Here is a 20022-nt window from a genome sequence, read left to right as displayed (position 1 = left end):
CTGTGTTTATTTTACCAATAGTCCAGTGGTGTCTGCATATGTAGATATTTTCTTTGGAAGAAAAGGTTCCATTCCTTGCCACATGAAAAAACGAAAAGAAACTCTTCCACACATTCGCTGGAGCATCTGGAATTACACGAGCTCTGCCCATCAAATCTCCCAAAGGGGATTAATAACGAATTTGCAATGGGATTCTTGGTTCATTCGCTCGCCGCATGCGGTGTCTGCCGCTTTACATAGGCACAGGCTGCTGGTAACTGTGGTTGCCACTTCCTTCAGCGAGGCTTTACGGCAGCTTTAAAAAAAAAAAAAAAAAAAAAAAAAAGAATAAAGAAAACAGACTTTTGAGAGAGACTGTTGTCTCTGCAGGACCTGCTATGCTGAAATGACAACATCCCTCACAGGCTGACATATACAAGCGCTGTGGATCAACCGAGAGAGGAGGAGAGGAGAGGAGAGGAAAGGAGAGGGAACTAACCCACCACTTTTGTTTGTTGCTGTCCAAACTTAGCTCCTCCCTCCTCCCCCCCAGTTGTTTGAGATGAGCTGGCGGCCGCCCAAAACTAGGAGTAAATCAGCGGCACTGTCAGTCAGCAACAACAGACTGAGAGAGGGGGGGGGGGGGGGGGGGGGACATGGAGCATTCATATGAGTCGGGCTGGTGGGTGAGAAGTTTTATGTGTGTGTGTGTGTGTGTGTGTGTGTGTGTGTGTGTGTGTGTGTAGGGCTGATCGGCATAAAGATATTGAGCTGTGCAGGAAAAACAGGGCCAATAAGTGAGGGAGGGAGGGGAGGAGGAGAAAAGAGTTGAAGGAGAGCAGCGGAGGTGGGGGATGGGGGAGGCCAGAGAAGAAAAATAAGTCACATGGAGGAAGGGAGGAGGAAGAGAAGGAGGGAGGGAGGGAGGGAGGGAGAGAAGGAGGGAGGAGGGAGGGAGAGAAGGAGGGAGGAGGGAGGGCCTGCTGCTGCTGCTCTGTTGTGAAACACGAGCTCGGAAAAACTGCTCCGACTTTTACACTCTTCTCAGTGTTTTTGCAGTTGTTACTCTGTGGAGGAGGTACATTGCGTGAGCTCAGGCACGCACTCACTGGACCCACACAACCACACACACACACGCTTACACACACACACACACACACACACACACTCACACACATTGTCCCGGGCAGAGCCCCACCCACCCCTGGCGAAGGCTTGTTGTTGTTCTTCCTCCCCAGCAGCAGCTTCATCCTCCTGGGCTGCTGCGCTGTTAGCGAGGTGAGGCTCCGCCGCGCTAACGAGGCAGCGAGCAGCCTGACTGACACCGGTGGCCACGTGCCAACCTGCCAGATGCAGAGGCAGGAGACAAACACCCGGCAAAGAGAACCGACACCTGGGGTGTCAATGTCACACTGAAAGCCCCCAGTCCAGGTCTCTCTGAGTGCTGCGTTCTTCTTCTTCTGCTTCTTCTTCTGTTTTCTTTTGCAGAAGAAGCAGAAGAAGAAGAAGACAGTGCGCCTGGAAACTGGGCACCAGACGAGCCTCTTCTCTCATTACCGCGCACCGCAGGCTGTGCCAGCGCCGAGGGCTCGTGCGTGTCCTCAGGAAACCGCATGCGACTGCTTATTTTTATCGAGCTGCAGGAACCCTTTTTTTTTTTTCCCTGCCAATTAGTTCCCAACAATGACCCCTCTTGTTTATGAACTGACTATTGAGTGACACCCCCATGGTAATTAGGCCTTGGCTTGTGTCTTTTTCTCAGCAACATGCCCGAGCACGGGTAGAGAGAAGGTGCTGGGAGGTGGGGGAGGTGGTTGGAGGGGGGGTGGGGGGGTGGCAGCCGCCCCGTTGCGTGCAGGTTTGCAGGGTGTATCTTCTAATTGGGTCCAAATGGCGCCGCATCGACCCTCTTCTCCCCCCCCCCCCCCCCATCTTTTCTTTGTCTTTCCTTCTTTCGGGAATGAAATGAGGAAAAGACAAAGTTTTGCATTGCGCAGATGCAACTCAAGTCGCCGGCGAGGACGAGTTCAGCAGGTTCATGGCGCGCTGCGCTCGGAGGGTTGAGATCCTCCCCCTGACCACAGGATACTGCTGCTGTGTTTGTGAGTCAGAGATTTCGGCTCGGTGCGCGGCAGGGGCGCGCGCGTGAATCTGTCCGTCTGTCTGTCTGTCTGTGTGTGTGTGTGTGTGTGTGTGTGTGTGTGTGTGTGTGTGTGTGTGTGTGTGTGTGTGTGCGTGCGTGCGTGCCACAGCTGTGCGAAGCCGGGAGTGACTGCCTGCCTGCCTGCCTGCCTGCCTGCCTGCCTGCTACTCCACAAAGCGCGGCGCTCTGCTGGGCTGCTCGGTAAACAAAGGGAACTCTCACTCTGCTGTCGATTGCCCAACCTCTGCTCTGCACTGCAGAGAGAGAGAGAGAGAGAGAGAGAGAGAGAGACGAAACAAAAGTTCCAGCAGTACTGTTTACCAGGTTAATGTTAAATCAAGTGTTATCAGACCCCCCCCCCCCGCCAGCAGCGACAGACAGACAGACAGACAGACAGGCTGGGAAAGGTTGGAGGTTGAGGTTGGGATCTTTGCCAGTGGAGGTCAGCTGTGTAGCGCAGGGAGGGGGGTGGAGGAGGGACTTTGCTGACATGCCCAGCTGAACTCCAACCACCACCACCACCTCCCCCCTCACCCCCCCCCCTCTCCGTGCACTGACACGCAACACTGTCAGCTTAGCTGCCTATTCCCATGACAACTGCCTGAGCGCCAGATGTGCGCAGGGAGTGGAGGAGGGGAGGGGGGGGGCGGCTCCAGTGTTTGTCCCCCTCGATGTTATCGGCCACCTCTAGCTCCTCCGCGGGGGGGTGGGGGGGGGGGTTCCTCGGCCCCCCTCTTGTTTGTTCAGCGAAGGGTTTTGTCTTACCGCTGCGGCCACGCGGAAGATTCAGTAACAGCCAGCGCCCCGCAGCTCCATTCAAGCTTCCAGCCTCGGCTGAAAAACCTGTTTTTCAACTCGCCGGACGAAACACAAATCTGCATGTCTGCCAGTCCCGATTTTGCACCCGAGGTTGTCGAGTCTTTTTCCTCTCCCTCTCTTTCTTACAATCACAGTGTCACTCCAGGTGTAGAATTCAGGCCCACTGTGCCTCCAGACAACCTGGAACATTAGGTGACATTGCTGCACCCCACTTTCCTCCCGTCCCAGTAAATCAGCAGAGCTCTGCGGCTTGATTGACGCCAAGGCTGGGCTCAGATTGCTCACCGCTGCGTCCATATCTGATTCGCACTTGAAAGTCTTTGTGACGGCACGTATTGCCTGTCTGCTTCAGACCGACTTCAGAAATGTATCTAGATCGCCCGCAGTTCCTCCTTTGACGGTCAGCCGGGACTTCCTTGACACAAGATCTGGACCAATCAGCAGCAACTTTTGGTCAGTTCGCTCCGTCTTCAGCCCGGTTCGGCCGGAAAGTTTTGAAAGGCTGCAACTCAATGCCACCGCGGTGCCGTCCCAGACCCACTGAAATCATCTTTAGTTTCTCCCCTCAAACCATGCCTCCATTAAACTGTAACTCAATGAAATGACGAGGCGCAGGTGATAATTTAGTAATTGTCTGAGTGAAAGAGGACTCACTTTAGCTCGCTCTCAGGGCTGGGGGCAGAACTTGTGGTCGGTGATGCACAGCAGGTGCTGAAGTCTCTGCCCGGGCCAGTTTTCCATCAGTCACTCAGTGACTCTGCTCTGCAGCAGCCTATCTAAAAACACATTGACCACATTACCATCAAATGTGAAGCAGACTTTAAGCAAAGTGTTGAAATCTTGGGGGGGGGGGGGGGGTGCAAGGCAATGCATTTCTCATTTCATTTCATTTTCCATTAGCTGCTGCTCAGTGAATAAACTAGGTTGCAAAATGCTGCCGGCCAGATGTAGCGTTCAAAGCCACATCCGTGCTTGACAAGCCTTTGGCAAGTCTGTAAAATAGTGGCACTCTTGTTGTTGTTCCATTGCATCACACGCACCTGCCTCCGTTTGTTGTGAGCCAAGTCCTTTTTTTTAATTTTTTTTTTATTTTTTTGCGTAAACTGACCAGGGAAAGGGGCTCGCACCTCTTCCTGCACAGAGACCTCTGACGGCAGAGACAAACTGATAAAGTCACGACGTCACCGTTTGTCCTGCTCGCTTGTTTTCATTTCCCATTGTGTGCGTTACCTGTTTGTACAGAAGCGAAAGCTGCCATGGTCGGTTAGCTTTTGGTTTTTCTAAACGAATTTGCGTCTTTTTGCCTCGTTTCCAATGACCCCCGAGGGGCGGGGGGGGGGTCAAAATAATCGAGGAAACTTAACTATCGACACCATGTTTCAGTTTGTCGCACCCGCTGCTCAGGCACTGACTTCCTCTTCAGTCTGCAAGGCGAGCCGGCCGGGCAAGTAGGAGTTAACGACGTAGGCTGCGGTGTTTTGATTGGCTTTGCAGACATAAACAAGAGCCGCACTTGTGCGTGACCCCTGAGCGCGACCCCAGAGATAGACGCGTCTCTAATGGGTGTCTCTTTCAGCTGGTGGCCAGGCCGGGGGAACACAGGGACCATTGTTCGCGGCCGGGGGAGAGCCAATGCCCTCCCCATTATGGTGTCGAGGCAAGGAGAGAAGAACCATGGGAGGCGCGCGGGACAGGAGGACAGTCAAGTAGGCAGGAGACACGCGTAGCACACTGCTGCATTGTCGCGGGGGGGGGGGGGGGGGGGGGGGGGGAATGAAGGATAATGTGTCAAAAAGCAAGCAAACCTCTGCACAGTGAAGCCACTGAGGTCTCCAGTCGATCCGGCCTGATATATTTTGACAGTTCTGCAAATAGCCCATTTAATTATCTCCTGTTAAGGCTCGAAAAACACCTGGAGCGTACAGCGACCAGCGGGGGGGTGGGGGGGGGGTCGGGTGGGGTTGGGGCGGGAGGCTGCCGAGTGTTTTCTGCACGCAAAAACCAACCAACAAACCGTGACTGTTGGAGGTGCTGCTGTCGCCTTCGACCACATCCTCCGACACACGTCAGTGTCTGCGCTGGGTTCGTGTCAGCAGGGCTGCAGACGGGGGATTTTTCTTCTTCTTCTTCTTTTGTTCCTGAAAGTGGCCAAACAGGTGAGTCGGGTGTCGTTGGAGTTTGAAACGAACTCGGCTTGTGCAACAGTGGAGGCGCCACGCGTCAGCCTCGGGGGAGAGAACCGTGTGTTGTCTTCTGCTCCGCTGAACAAAAGAGCAACATCGCTCTGGCAGTGATTTTGAGCTCGATGTGAGAACGTCGCTTTCTATTTGGAATGGCCGCGTGTGAGGCGAAAAAAGTAAAAAAAAAAAAAAAAAACGCACAGTGGCTAACGCTGCAATGTCAACCGACATACGTGCAAAGTGATCAATCACCTCGATGCCTCCGGGGGCAACAAAGCGTGACTAATCTGCACGCTCGGCAGCGATGCGTTTGAGTCATTTCGGAAAGTGACAGTAATGCGGTGCTGTCATGCGACGCTTGCGCACGAGCGTGCACGTGTGCAGCCAACAGTTACGGGAGTAGGGGCGGAGGCCCCGCTGCTCCCACTAAATTAATGACCAAACAGCAGGAGGGGAAGTGATGGACAGTCTCTGCCAAACGCCTGGCCAGCTTCAAATGCCTGGCTGCTCTCAGACACTTGGCTAATCCACCGCAGGCTTACTTTTAGAATAGGCCTCCGTTAAATAAAAAGCTCCGGCTCAAAGGAGTGGGAATTAATTCTTCCCTTCCAGCTTTCAAGTCCGTTTGAGGGATAAAAGCCTGAGCTGGATGTATTTTAGGGGCAGTTTTATTTCCGTATCAATGCACGTTTAGCTGTTGGCGAGGGGTTTTTTCCTTGCCGCATATGAGGCTATTTTTTTTTTTGTGTGCGTTTTGTTTTGGTTCAGGTGCCATGGGAGCAGGTGCTTATAAGTTCCGACTGTGTGACGTGACAGAAATCGCACTCGCCTTGCCACCTTCAATAAAATTTTTATTGAAAAAGTACCAATAAACAACAAGAAATCCAGAAAAAAAAAAAAGATTTGTAGAGCAAAGCTCCTTATGTACAGCATATTGCACTACATAACAAATTGTCTTAACTTCAATAGTATATCAACAACCAAAAAAAATATAGAAACGACAACAAAAAAAAAATGAGTGCACAGTAGAGTCTCGAAAACACACAGTCAATGTTTACAAAAATGCTACATTTTCGCTGGGTCTCAATTCTTGGTATAACAGAGAGTGTGTGATAATCAAGACTTTGCTGAAACTGAGCAGTTGAAGGCATATTCCAGGGTTTTACATGTACACTTTATCTGTTCTGTAAAGGGTGGAAAATATTTCATAGCGAGAGTTCGTGAGGCATATGAACCACAACCACAACCTATTTTGGTTTGCTTGGTTTTGTTTGTACACCACGGTGAAATGTGCAAGGAATGTTGCAAGTTCATTTTTACATTTTTTTTAAAAAAAAAATGCCCTTGATCTCATGGACTTCAAAAAAAGGGTCCGACTTGCAATTCAAGACAAATTATTTTACAAGCATCAGCTGTCCCTATAAAAGCGGACTTCTCTTATGAAAATACATTTTAAAATGTTAGGAAAGACCATGAAGAGAAAATGTTATCAATAAAAAAACAAAACAAACCAAAACAAAAACCCTTCCTCAAAAACTTCAAATTTATATAAAGTGGACTACAAAATTCAAGACACTGACGGTTTCCAAATAATAAAAATGATCGTCCCACTTGAGGGACGCACTGCCCTCACGCAACCTCGTGAGTGCAGCTTGGGAACCTCAATCTCACACAATGATACAGGGCACCGTGGTGGCTTGATTCCCTTTCTGACAAATCAAACAGGCAAATCGATCCGAGCCTACTTGGTCGACGCACGGGAGCACATCCGACACATGGCAAGATTAGCTCTGAGGAACAATCCTAACTATGTACTTTACATAAACACAAAACAGACAGGGGACCCACGGGATCAACAGAGACAAAGTACTTTCCAGTGCATATTGATTACAACACAATGATCAAGATTGAACAATTTGAACCAAGGCCCTGTGCCTCAAAGAGTATTAAGGCTTTTCTTTTTTTTCTTTTTTCTTTTTAAACACTTTAAAAATGTCATGACACCAGTGACAGCTGAAGTGGGTGATGATTAATGATAGTAAAGGAAGCAGATTCTCAGTAATCTAACTAGTTTCAGAACTGAAATGACTCGAGATCTGAAGTGTTTGGTGCTATTCCTGGAAACATAAAAGCAAAACAATGTTGTCAGTGTAAAACTCAAACCCAAGCATGTTACGAGTATCACAAACAGCACGGCTTAAAAATGAGGCTTGTCGTTCTTCCTACATGTGCAGTTGCAGCAGTGGCCAGAGACACACACAAAAAATTACAACATTTTGGATGAGTTTTTCAAGATGTCAAACTCATGGAAAACTTTTGCAATAATCAACTAATTATCTAACAATTAGTTCCATGTGGTAACAGTTTAGATTCACTGTTGGACGTGCTGCTCTGTGCACAGTTTTGGCAGACAGACTCAGGTCAAATGGGAGAGCACCACCATGTAGGAACATGCAACTGCAAAAAACTAACAAACAATCATTTTAATCAATCGGAAATTTGCCTCGACCAGATTGGATTCCAACTCACCACAGGTGAGTTTTAGGTTATAGAATACCCTAAAACCAGCCTCCAGCCCTCAGCAGTTGAGTGACACTACATAAGCAGAATTGGGTCTGAGTGTCACATGAAGCCAAGTGAAACTGCTCTGCCCAGTCAAAACAACAAAGGAATATACAAAGACCAAAGAAAATCAAAATGAAAAAAAAAATGGAAAATTGCACACACAAAGCGTATACAGTAGAAATGGGCAAACAAGTACAAAAATAAATAAAAAGGTAAGAGGAAAAATAAATTACAAAGACACATGAACCGACGGACAATACCCATGTAATAAAGGAGCAGCACAGAGGGGACGGCAGTAGCCGGTGGTGGTGGTGGTGGTGGTGGTGGTGGTGAGGCTGAGGGGCTACGACGACTGGCTCAGCGTTCAGGATCCGCAGGAAACTCCAACCAACAACCACATTCAGTGCACCTCATACGCCTACTTCAACAACAGGCTCGGTAGCCCCCCCCGAACCCACCACCTCACGCCAGCGAGTCAGCCTCAAGTCTCCTCAGTCTCCTCAGTCAAACTGTACCTACATGTGTGTGTGAGGGTGTGTGAGAGAGAAGAAAGCAAGTTCTTTCCTTGACAAAGAAATGAAAACTACACACATGAAAACACCTCAGGAAGTTTCGTCGTCAATCGGAGAAAAAAAAAAAAAAAAAAATGGGTGGAAAGAAACAAAAGAACAAAAAACAAAACAAACTGTCCTCCGCTGTTAACAAACGTAACAGATTCTCAAGGTTTGCCAGTAGCCCACGCAGTCCGTCCCTGAGACGTCTTCGAGCGAACGAGAGCGAAGCCGGAACACGCGGTGACGCGCTTGACACGTTGTTGTTTTTTTTTGTGTGTGTTTTTTTTTTTTTGAGGAGCGAGTAATTACAGAACCCTGATGTGTACTGCTCCTTGGGTCCGAAGGTTTGGCCTGGTCTCAGCGAGAGAGAGTAAGTATCAACAACAAACAGCATCTTCAACAGTGTCTTCTAAAACATCATCATAGTTCAACAATTTACAGTCACGTTTTTGTTTTTGCTCTTGTTGGTGGCTGTTTGAGAGTCGGAGCAACACCGTGTAGTTTTTCTACGTTAAGATGATGAAATTCTTTTTTTTTTAACGATTTGTTGACTTGAAACAGGAAGAAGGGCACTGCGGCCGGCCTGCTGGGGGACTGTGCAACTTCTCAGGATACACCTTTAGTTACACATTCCTATAAACAGGCCGGCCAGGTGCACTTTGTCAATAGTTGCAGTCGGTGAATCCTGGAAAATAATGTTGAAAGTATTTAACGTTAAAGGAGGAAAACTACATAGTGTTGCCTAAAATGATCCCAGATGTGGAGTTGAGCACCACAGGCAGCACAAGACAACTCACCAGAAAATAAAACAACCCATTAAAATAAACCCATTAAAAGTAGCCTGAGAAGATTCATTTCACAGATTGGTCATGCAGTATTTTTTTGGTGTTCAGGTCATACACACAAGCTGTGAATGAAATCAAAGAAAATCAACCGGGACAGGAGTGTTTTTTTTTTTTTTTGAAAAAAAAAAAAAAAAAAAGAATAAAAAAAGAAGAGCATGCCAAAACTGTGCGTGAAATTTATAGAACCCATATTCCAGACTGGGTCCAGTTGGGTTTGAACTCCTAACTGGACGCGAGGGTGAAATGTTGTGGCACAGAAACAAGTTCTGGTTGAAAACCTTCATACAAGGCAGAGGTGAGCACGGTAACAATCTGAAACGTTTACAAGTCGTGTGTCTAGTGCAAAAACAGTGGATCCACAGTTCCACTTCAAGGGCATGGAAGTCTGAAAGCAATCACATGAAACGGCCTCACATAAAAGAGGGAACAAGCTCAAATTGGGGAAGAATTCGGAGAACATCTCTTTCACCGAACGAGGTCCTCGTAAAAACCAAACACTTCAGTGAACGTTACTGCACTTTCTGTCGTACACCACCGTGTGCTTTCATCCAAAAAAATCCATTCAAAATTTAGTGCACAGTTGCGAAATCGAGAATTCAATCTCACGGTTATTTTATGTTTGTCATCTTTTCCAGCCCTTCTTTAGTGTGCTACGTCTCAGACAACATCCTGCCCGCTTCCTCCGGCAGCAGCTGTTGTTAAGGCACTGTATGAAGACACGCTCTCCAAAGAAAGGGGAGTTGCGTGGTGAGAAATGAACCCGAAACTGATGTCTCGCCATTACAGCCTCCGCTGACGCTGTGACAGTCAAAACTGGAAGCAAACACGAAGCCGCAGACACTCTGCATTTGGGGCGAGTTGGTCTAAAACTGATTACTGTTGATTGTGGAACTTGTCAGGTGCGTTAGATGGCTACCAATTCTCTGTTTCAGTCAACTTCTCTCTTCATTTTCCCCCTGCTTCGTCAGCAACAGCCGGTCAACCAGCTTGTTTAAATGGAGTCTTGCTGCCTTGTTGCTGATGCTCAGCAATGCAAAACTCCTCCTGAACACTTCAACCACTGTGTTGCCTTCAACAAAGCATTCTAATTGTTTGACATGTAGCACGGCACCAAAGAAAGGCTTGTCTATAAACACGGGCTGCGTGTTAACAAATTGTCGGCCAGCGCGGTGGCTGGAAATGTTTTTTCCAACTACGATTTGAAAAGATACCAAAGGATCGCGTTCCAACTCGTCGCCATACCCAATGAAATAGAGGGGAAGGAAAACGAAAACCGAAAGGTAAAAGAAAAAAGAGATCAGTGTAGTTAACTGATCCAGTGAGGTGTGGCGCAATATGTTTCTTGTTCTGAGAAGTTGCCTCTTTGGAAAGAAAATATAGTAAATGGTTTTATCAGGTGTTGAAAAATGGAGAGGGGGGCAGGGGTAGGGGGCGGGGGGGAATCCAATCTTTCCTGTCAACAGTTTCAAAAATACTCATTCTGGCAGAATACATTGAATAAGGCATTCCCAGGGTCTGCGGAGGCCATCGGAGTTAGATAGATGTTGGAAGTGCAAAAAAATCAGACATGGACAATGTTACTGTACACGACGACAACACCACACCTTTATCAAAATATCAACATTGTCCCGTCGGAGAATCTCGGAGCATCGTGGCGCCTTCTTCGGAAAGCGAAAAAAGAACGCACGCGACCTTGTATAAAAGTTGGGTTGTCTCCGTCCCGCGGCGACTCTTTTGTCTTCTTTTCCCAAATAAAAAAAACAGACCCGTGTTGGATAAGACAGTGCCGTGCGGAGTCCAGGTCCTCGGAGAAATGAAGAGGTGTGAGGCGAGAGCCTTCCTTCCCCCCCAGGCCGCTGCTGCTGCCGCCTCACCTCCGTCCCGCTCTACCTCCGCCTCCGCCGGCGTTGAAGCCCCTGTCAAACAGGAGGCTGAGCAGGGCTGCGCCCAGGCGCCACCACAGCGGCCCCTGGTTCCTTTGGTTTCGACGATACTGAAACAACAAACACAGAGGGGGTGGGGGGGAGAGAGAGCACAGGTAAGAGGACTGCTTGGGACAGAATGCTGGTTTCAGCGGTCATCTAAAATGATGGGGGGGGGGTGTCGGAGAGGGGAGGGTTGGTCAACTCAGAAGAGGGTGAGACAAAAGCAGGCACCGGTACAATGGCTGTATTTCCACAACAGTCCTGCTAGCGAGTGGCCCTTCCCTTGTTGGGCCTCGACCTTGGCAAACGCAGCATTTTCAAGCCCCACATCCATCCTACTGTCCCATATTCAAACATTTATTTTGCCGAGGGCCACTTCAAGGGCATGGAGTACCCCCCCACCCCAACCCCCCACCTCCCGGGGACGAGACTCTCAAGTTTTTCGCGAGCCCACTGGATTGTGTGCGATTAGAGGGGGTTGGGGATAATGCTATCGCTGCCATTGAGACGCTGAGATAAGATAATTGCGCCGAATGGGATTAGGGAGCCCTGATGATGAGAGGCAGGGAGCCTCTGCGCGGGAGAGGCCCCAGCGGCGCAGCAACTGTCTCGCCTCGCGGACGAAAGACAGACCACCGCCGTGCGCGATAAGGCTTTCGGCTATTTTCAGCCCCAAGACACCGGGTTAACAGGAGCGGCTCCGTCCGTTTTGGCTACATTTCCCTCGGCAAGTCTTCCATAACTGTTTGTCGGGGGGCGGGGGGGGCGGCGGAGGGGGGGGGGGAGCGGCGTGTCAGGTAGCGGAGATTAGATACAGTATATTTACATATGTGTCACGCCGGTGTCCAAACATTGACCTAGTTAGCAGCCAGGAGCTGCCACCGTGATAAGCCCGGAGGCATCGGGCTGCGGCGAAGATTGCAGCGTGTTGCCTCAGCTTGGCCAGGTTCAAAGTCGCGCGCTTGAACCCTGCACACTCGTCTCCTTGTTGTGTTGTCGACACAAAAAAAGAAAGAAAGCGAGAATGCGCAAAAATATAGCATCTACATCAAAGATTGAAACCTCGATGAGGCACGTTTCTCTGTTGTGCCGCAGTGCGTCTTTTGTTATTGCGCTTGGAATAGACAGACAGACAGACAGATAGAAAGATAGATAAAAACGTTGTCTGTTTTCAGTTAAAAAAAACAAACCAGAAATGTGTCTTTGACACAGCTTTCAAAATAAAAAATCAAAAATACACAGATTTACAGACCACAACAAATTAAAAAAAAAAAAAATGTTTTGCAACACATATCAGCAGGTTGGCTTCATTTAAGCACAGGCTGCATGTTTATGCAGCACATGATGGAAGAGGACCAGAGTCAATTGAGAAAATCAGAGCGTGGAGGACTGAATATAAACCATTCAGTGTATATAATTGGCGTTGATACGTTAGACACTAATCATTGAGTTTCGATACCAACTGTCGAACTGACTTATTCATCACACTTATGAACAATCATCTGCTCTTTATGAGCCGAAACAGGATGTTGCTATGACACTGACCTTTTCACCCAAGTGGCAAAGAGACTAAGAAAAACACGGTGGGAGAGAGAGAGAGCCAGAGGGAGGGGGTGGGGGGGGTGGGTGGGTGGGTGGAGGAAAAAAAAAGCAGTGAGCGCAGCACTGCACTGTTGCAACTGAGTCATAAGTCACGCCAGCAACTGTCAAGATGTGGCCGGAGCTCTAAAATTAGCTGGCGATGGAGCAGCAGGCGGGCGGACTTCAGCCAGATGCTCGGTGTCGTCACTCAGACACCAGCCTGATGTGCTTCATCAGTCTGTCCGTCCGTCCGTCCGTCCGTCCGTCCGTCCAAGCAGCAGCTCTGCAGCGCTGACTTTATCTCTTGGGCAAACAAGGTAGCCTCAATGAGCGAGAACCTCTGGATTAGTCACAGTGGGGGGGGTTGGGGTTGTTGGGGGGGGGGGGGGGGGGGGGGCAGAAGAACGCCAACAAAGAGCCGTTGTGTTAGATAACGAGAGAGCGACGTTCGTCAGCGCGCGCAACAAACGCCGCGCAGCAATGAATGACGAGTCGGCAACCCGGAGCGAGAGCTCCGTGTGTTTTTGTTTCCAGTGCGACGCCCCACCACCACCACCACCACCACCCACTCCCCCACCCTCCCTCCGACAAGTGCTGAAAGGAGAGAGTGCGCGCCCTCACCGGACAGCGGAGAGATAAAGTCGCAAAAATCACATCCGTGCACGCGCGCGCGCGCACGCACACACACACACACACACACACACACACGCGCAGAGAGGCAATATTCAACTCTGTTTTCAACACCTCCCATCCAAAGCACCGGGAGTCACCTCTCTTGGAAAAACACGGGGGTGAAACCCAACTCTGCTCCTCGCCCCGGCGCGCAGGCTTGGAGCCGTCTTCCTGCCATTGTGACCGTCATTACGGCCGCGTCTCAAATGGCGGCGCTGGCTAATGTCGGCGGGAGGCTCCGGGGAGCTCGCCATCCCCTCCGGCTCCCTCTGACAGAGGAGCAATTTATCTGTCAGCATCTCGCGGCGCTCCCTCGCTACCTAATCCCCGCTCTGGCCCCAGGGACACGGGGGGCTCCCATGGAGACACTCGCCGCCACATCACTTCCAAATCCATCAAGGGGGCGGCAGTCGGAGGCACTTGGAGGGCTCAGGAACAAGTGTCTGAGGTGAATGAATGCAATCACCTACTGACAAGAGAGTGCAGGGGGAAAGGAGAGCTGACAAATAGTCCCTCCAGTTATTGAGTGGGATCCTTTTTAGTTCGCTCTTGAGGCCGAGGGGGAAATGCTGCAAAAAAAATATAATAACTGAAGCATTTACAAGTGTGCATCAGTGCCTTGGCGGTATGTATATATATATATATATATATATATATATATATATACATATATATGTATATAAAAGACAACTGAACAGTAAGAGACCTTTTTCCTACAAACACTTGAGTCAAAGAAACTGTTGGACGGTGGTTCACTTCATTTTGGAACCTCGCTGTCCTTCTGTGCGCGTTGAATGTAGGTGGAGACAGCAACAAAAAAAAAAAAAAAAAAAAAAACAAGGCGGCAGCGGCATGCAAAGTGGAAGTGAGGGGGCGCAGACGAAAGCCGCCAACGATACAAGATCGAAAGCGGTTCAATCAAAAGTCGAGATCTGAGAGGAAATCAGTCGGCCCCCCCATGTGGTCTCGCCCCGCCGAAACCCCTCGAAATAGCGAGGGGTTGCCAGGTGAGCTGGACTGCTGAACGTGCTCCTTCACTTAAGTGACACGTGTCAACAGTGAAGCCGTGGAAGCCCAGCGGGTTCGCAGTGAATATTTCTTTCCTCCTCCTTCCCTCCAAAAGGAGGGGGGAAAAAAAGAACCGTCCTGCTCATTGCTCTCCCGGCGCCACCGCATCAGTTTATCTGCGTCCCATCACCTGTTGCTTCAGGATGTGACCTCACAGCAGTGTTCTTTCGATCCAACTGTCCTCTCTCTCTCTCTCTCTCTCTCTCTCTCTCTCTCTCTCTCTCTCTCTCTCTCTCTCTCTCTCTCTCTCTCTCCGCTGTTTACTCAACCGCCGAAAAAGAGAAAGAGCACAAACCACTTCCTCATCCTAGCACCCGGGTCTGCCTCTGTGTTGTGCGTCAACAGGTCCTCGCTGCAAAACATTGCGGCGCGCCCCTCGTCTCGACTGTCTGCTCGCCCTTGTCTTGTCACAACGCATGAGTCAGGCTGAGTATAAATAACCGGATCGGAGCGCGCCAGGAACACGATCCGCGTCCGATTTGGAGACTGCCGAGTCGAGGAGGGAAAAATACGTTTTCTTACGTGCCAGGGTCGGAGGCGACGGGTGGTTAAAAGACAACTGAATAGGTCGTTACTCGATCATTTGAGGTTCATTTTCTAACCGCCTTCCCTTATATGGAAGCCCATGCCATCATTATGAGCCCCCCCCCCCAACTCTGTGTCTGTGTAGACCTCTTATTTAGTCGTCTCCTGTGGCCACGGGAAGAGGCTGACTGGAGACTCCCTAAAACCACAGCTGTCCCCCCCGGGACTTGCACGCCGAGTTTCAGGTTACAGCATGTTCACCCGCTCCTACCACTTCTGCCTTTTCGAGGACGCATCAGCATGTGTGTGTCTGTGTGTGTGTGCGTGTGTGTCGGCGTGCGTCTGTGTTTATCTGCATGCACACATGCAGGGAAAAGAAAGATTTAAGGTTGTGACTCACTTGTGCAACAAGCGAGTCAAACCCAGAGGATTTGTGTATATGTTTTGTTTTTTTTGTTTTTTTTGATGTTGCGGCCAATGAAACAACCGTGTGTCACTGCAGTGCAACACAAGTGGCATTGTGCTGTGCAAAAAAAAAAGAAAAAGAAATATCCAGTGGACAGTGTCACCCTGACCACAGTGTATTGTTAAAGACCAGACATCCTCCACAACACTTGACTGCACAGCGCACTGAGGAAACAGGAGAAAAGAGAGAGACAGAGAAATAAACAGGAAGAGGCAGGGGGGAGGGCCAGGAGATGGCAAGGTGGGGGAAGGGCTGTCCTGGTGTAGCACTGTGTGTGTGTGTGTGTGTGTGTGTGTGTGTGTGTGTGTGTGTGTGTGTGTGTATGTGTCCTCTGTTACTCGTGCATGTGCACAGTCTCCTCAAAATAAACATGGGCCAAACACAATAAAAGTGAGCAAACTTTTCCATCTGCAACGTTTTTCTCAGGCAAAAAATAGAGCTTAAACATTGTTGTAAATAACACAAAGAAAGACAACTTGTGGATGATGTCTTTATGAGTGCGTAAAACTTTGTTTTTGTTGTGTGTTTTTTTCTTAAAACCCCAGCACTCACAACGCTGCAAGGACTGTATTAGTGTGTCTCGAGTTTAGCTCGGTCTGCATCAGTTAAGCAAGTGAAAGACAGAAAAGAAAAGGCTGGATAAGAAGGAAGGCTCTTGGCAATCGGAATACACTCTAGCATAATATCACAGAGCACAAAACATTAACTTAAAGTTCCACAATTTGAGCTCCAGCTGTCTCCGGCCCACACTAAAAACAAATAAAAACTAAAGCCCTGTGTAATCTAAGTAGGGAACACTGAGTCCAGAATCACTGTTCAAATAAGGGACAGCATTTCCTCCAGGTTCTCCCTCAGTGCAGCACTGAGCTCCTGCGCTGCCAAATTGACCAAAACCAAATTTCCTCCAGCATAAAAAGCAACAGCGTATAAAATTCTTCACAGCCGCCCCATCAGTAGTAAAGTATTGTATTGGGTTAGCTCCGGTCTAATATCTGGAGGCTATGTAAATAGTTGCAAAACGATTTGTTTGCCTGGCAGCAATTACAGGTAACGTTCAGTTTGACAAATACGCTTCAGCAGCAAGACTCACACAACACTTCACACAGACAAAGGAATTTTTTTTTTTCTTTCTTTCTTTTGGGTGCTGCTGGGGTATTACTGGCAAAGTGCATTCATCTGCTGCCATCACACATACTCAATTATCCGAGTATTTACAGTCAAGATGATTCATATCTCACCAGTTGTAGGTGTTCCCGGTGAAACTGGTCTCCTATCAGCTGGAGCTTCTGGCCAATGCATGCCTCCACACTGCGGGCTGCAGGTTGCCGCCGGGGAAGCTGCTCCATCCCGTTTCGCTCCCTTTCACTCGCTGGTTGCCTCGGCTCTCGATCTGCGACGAGCTCAAAACGTGCCGGGAAGTGCAATCGAAAGCCCGCGTTGCCTGTTGAGGGTCAAGGTTTGGAGTGACCATAACTTTTTAGGTTTGTTGTTGTCTACTTGAAGCAAAGCAAAGCAAGAGAAAAAAAAACAAAAAAACATGAGTCACCTACGACGAGCTTGCGCAACTCAGATTCAAGGTCCCTCGGTTGTTATGGGGATATTGTGGAATGAGCACTTTGTAGCAATACTGTCACTGATAATCTCTTGTTTATGGACAGCGGCTGCTTGCACAGGTACGCGCTTCTATCACTCCCGTTCAAACACGATGCCAGGCTGGCGCCTTTTGCGCGGCGCGGCAGCTGGGCACACTCCACACAGACCATAAAAGCCGCCGTGATCACGACTAGCAGGCGCCACAGATGAGATCAGCGCGGCAATATCATTATCTGTTTCACACAGGAAGTCTCACGTTATAGTTTCGTGCTCCGCTTTTACGACACTGACTTATCACACGCGCGGCGCTGTTCCTGTTTCTCGCCTGAATTACGGCACGTCGCCGGACTCACCGTAGAAGAGTGGTCTTGGCTCCTCTGCGACTCCACAGGGCAGCATGCCGCTGTTGGGTGCCAGGGCAGGGCCAGGTGTCTGTGTGGCCCGGTCCTCACACTTTATCTCCTGGAATGTGGTGCGCCAGCAGTGGTGCTCTGGCTCAAATACATCATCCTCCTCATCGTCCATACGGGGGACACTGTACGATGGTCGACCTGGTCGAAGCAAAATGACAATTGGGAAAAAAAACAACATATTTATAGAAATATATTAATGTTGTGCACAAAAATAGGCTGAACACATCTTTAGCAATTGTGCAAACCCTCGGGTCTGCATTAGGTCTGATTAGATGATCTCAGACACATTGATTAAACTTGCAGTCCTCCAAACACTTTCATTATCATAATAGACAACCTGTCTGACTCAAAAAGAGTGCCCTCAAATCAATGAAACCACACCGGACACATTTGGTAGAGGGATTGAGCAGAGTCCTCCATCATTTGTGGTGAAGAGCTCAGCGCCTATTCAGACAAATGGCTCTGTTCATCCCAGTGATAAAACCACACAATTCCCGGCAGTTAGGAGACTCGGAGGAGTCGTATTTACATAAATGGGAGTTTGGTCGACTCGGTTGAGCGAGAGGGGAACTTTGCTTTGCTGTTGTCTCCATTTACGACAAACGTTGGCAACTATCAAGCACACTTGTGTATTGTGAATTTTACACACTAGGCTCAGCTTTACTGCAGAGCAGCAAATCAGTGCGAGCAGTCTTTGGGAGCGCTTTGGAAACTACCCAGTGTCAATGATGCACTCCACTTAACCCTTAATCACATGGTGGGTCATAGAGTTATCAAAATATGGGTGAAAATCAAATTGCCTCAGCAACTCAGCCCAGAGTCACCGTCGGTTGTAATGCAGGGTTTAGAATACCACCACGCTCCCAAATTAGGGTCCACGACGCAAGAGTAATGACAGTGTTGGAGGAAAATCCGAAAGCTCTCTCCTTACCCTGGTCTGTCAGCCCGCCAGCTGCCTGACAGGGAGTTTTCATTTCTTCACCCAACATAGGCACACTGGTCTGTCTCTTGCGTGCCCAGACCTCACAATTCTCGGCGCGCGTTCACAATAAACCCCGTGCGTAAAACCACTTAATGCTTTGTTTTGACAGACAAAGAGTCAGAACATGGAAGGCTCAGGAGGGGGAAGGGGGTGGGGGGGAGTGAGAGAGAGAGAGAGAGAGAGAGAGAGAGGGGGGGGGGGGGGGGGGACAACAAAAACAACGCACACGCACACGCAAACGCACGACAGCTAAACTTCCACCGGCTCGTCCTGCCGACCGGCGGTGGGTAGGGCAAGTCCGGTAAGCGAGCTGTGTGTGTGTTTGTGGCTCCCCCTGTTGAAAACTAAACAACCCTGACAACAGCAGCTGTGGAAAGGAGGACGGTGCTGCTGCTGCTGCTGCAGAGGCGGCTCTGATCCAGCGGAGCGCATGAAAACACGGCCACTTTATTCACACGCGGGTGTTAAAATAACGGACGAGGTCATTCCAAGTCGGAGTCGGAGCAACACAGACAATTAAAAAAAAAAAAAAAAAAAAAATCCGCGCACCTGGCATAAACATTTAATTACGCAAAAATAAGTACATTGGTGGGAAAACGCACGATAAATCAAATAAACGAAATGTGATTTTTTTTTTTTTTTTTATTAAGGATTTTTTTTTTTTTTTTTAAATCAATTACAGTTAAATCAGTAGCGACGACAATAAATGGCACACCATCTCAGACTTGCGCACCGCCGCACAGCTGTTCACAGACTCAACTCTTCAAACCGGGGAAGCCGGTGCACTTCACGTCCCGGTCCTATGAATGACGGCGAAAACATGCCTTTCCGCCTCCACCTCCACACTAATGCATATATTTCACTATATGCACCGACGCTGCGTTTCAGCGAGCCTTAATACAACCGTCAAAGATGTCGACCCAAAGTGTTCCAGCGACAACAACCGCGGCGACACGTTTTGTTGTTTGTTTTCCCCCCGTTCCGCGACGTCACAGCGCGTGCCGACCGCCCCGGTGCGACGCCGAGAAGTGACACAAACAATAAATAATATAGAAATGCTCAGAAACTTACAACACGGACAGCCTTCGTTGTTCCTGTGGGGTCCCCACACTTTGGTAAAGAACAGCGGCTTCAATATCCTCGCGCCGGTCGAGCGACTTTAGTCCGTATCCTCTCCAAGGCTGCTTCCATACTGAGGGGAAAAGTGTTACAAGCCGATTTAATTTCGCCAAAGACAGCTGCAAGTTGACTCCGCCTCGTCGGGGGCGGGCGGGGCGGGGCGGGCTGAAGGGAGATAGTAAATAAAGCGCGTATTAAAGGCGCAACCCCCCCCCCCCTTTTTTTTTGTGTCGACGGCTGCAAGGCACGCCCCCCTCCCCTCCGCACGCTGGGCTCATTCGAGGTCGCAGCCAATCGCCGTCTTTGTTTTGATCCCGCCTTCCTTATCGCGCGCACATGTAGACACGTGGACGGGAAATTCCCCGTTGCACGAGACCCCGCCACTTCTTGCTAAGGCACAGCGGGTCAAAAAAAAACGCAGTGAGCTGCTGTCGCCAACGCCGCACACACCAGCAGCGACACAGGAAACAGAAACAACAGCAACTTGGGTTTCAAAAGTTTTGCATCACTTACTCCAAGTCATTTAATAGTACAGCATTAAAAAAAAGAGCGTAACTAAACTATAGCAGAGTGTGCTTGAACTGTAAATAACC

The 20022-nt window shown here is 49.3% G+C and overlaps 1 protein-coding gene across 2 annotated transcripts; it reads right to left on the bottom strand.

Moving 5' to 3' along the window:
• Positions 1–5955: 5955 nt before the first annotated feature.
• On the bottom strand, positions 5956–19534 carry bmf1 (BCL2 modifying factor 1). 2 transcript variants are annotated; one of them, XM_076018355.1, is made up of 4 exons: positions 19382–19534; positions 17269–17466; positions 16561–16763; positions 5956–11078 (listed from the first exon to the last, which is right to left on the bottom strand). In XM_076018355.1, exons 2-4 carry the CDS (start codon positions 17438–17440, stop codon positions 10956–10958), a joined length of 498 nt encoding a protein of 165 aa, XP_075874470.1. In that variant the 5' UTR covers positions 17441–17466; positions 19382–19534; the 3' UTR covers positions 5956–10955. The 2 variants fall into 2 exon arrangements, with proteins under 2 accessions (XP_075874470.1, XP_075874469.1); XM_076018354.1 differs by lacking the exon at positions 19382–19534 and adding an exon at positions 18260–18406.
• Between the last annotated feature and the right edge of the window lie 488 nt (positions 19535–20022).

This window comes from Nelusetta ayraudi, unplaced genomic scaffold (genome assembly GCF_046127955.1).
Source record: "Nelusetta ayraudi isolate G7.1 ecotype Tasmania unplaced genomic scaffold, CSIRO-AGI_Nayr_v1 ptg000007l, whole genome shotgun sequence".
NCBI classification, from domain to species: domain Eukaryota; kingdom Metazoa; phylum Chordata; class Actinopteri; order Tetraodontiformes; family Monacanthidae; genus Nelusetta; species Nelusetta ayraudi.
The sequence above is the reverse complement of the archived record's forward strand: the minus strand, read 5'-3'. Positions and strand labels throughout refer to the sequence as shown.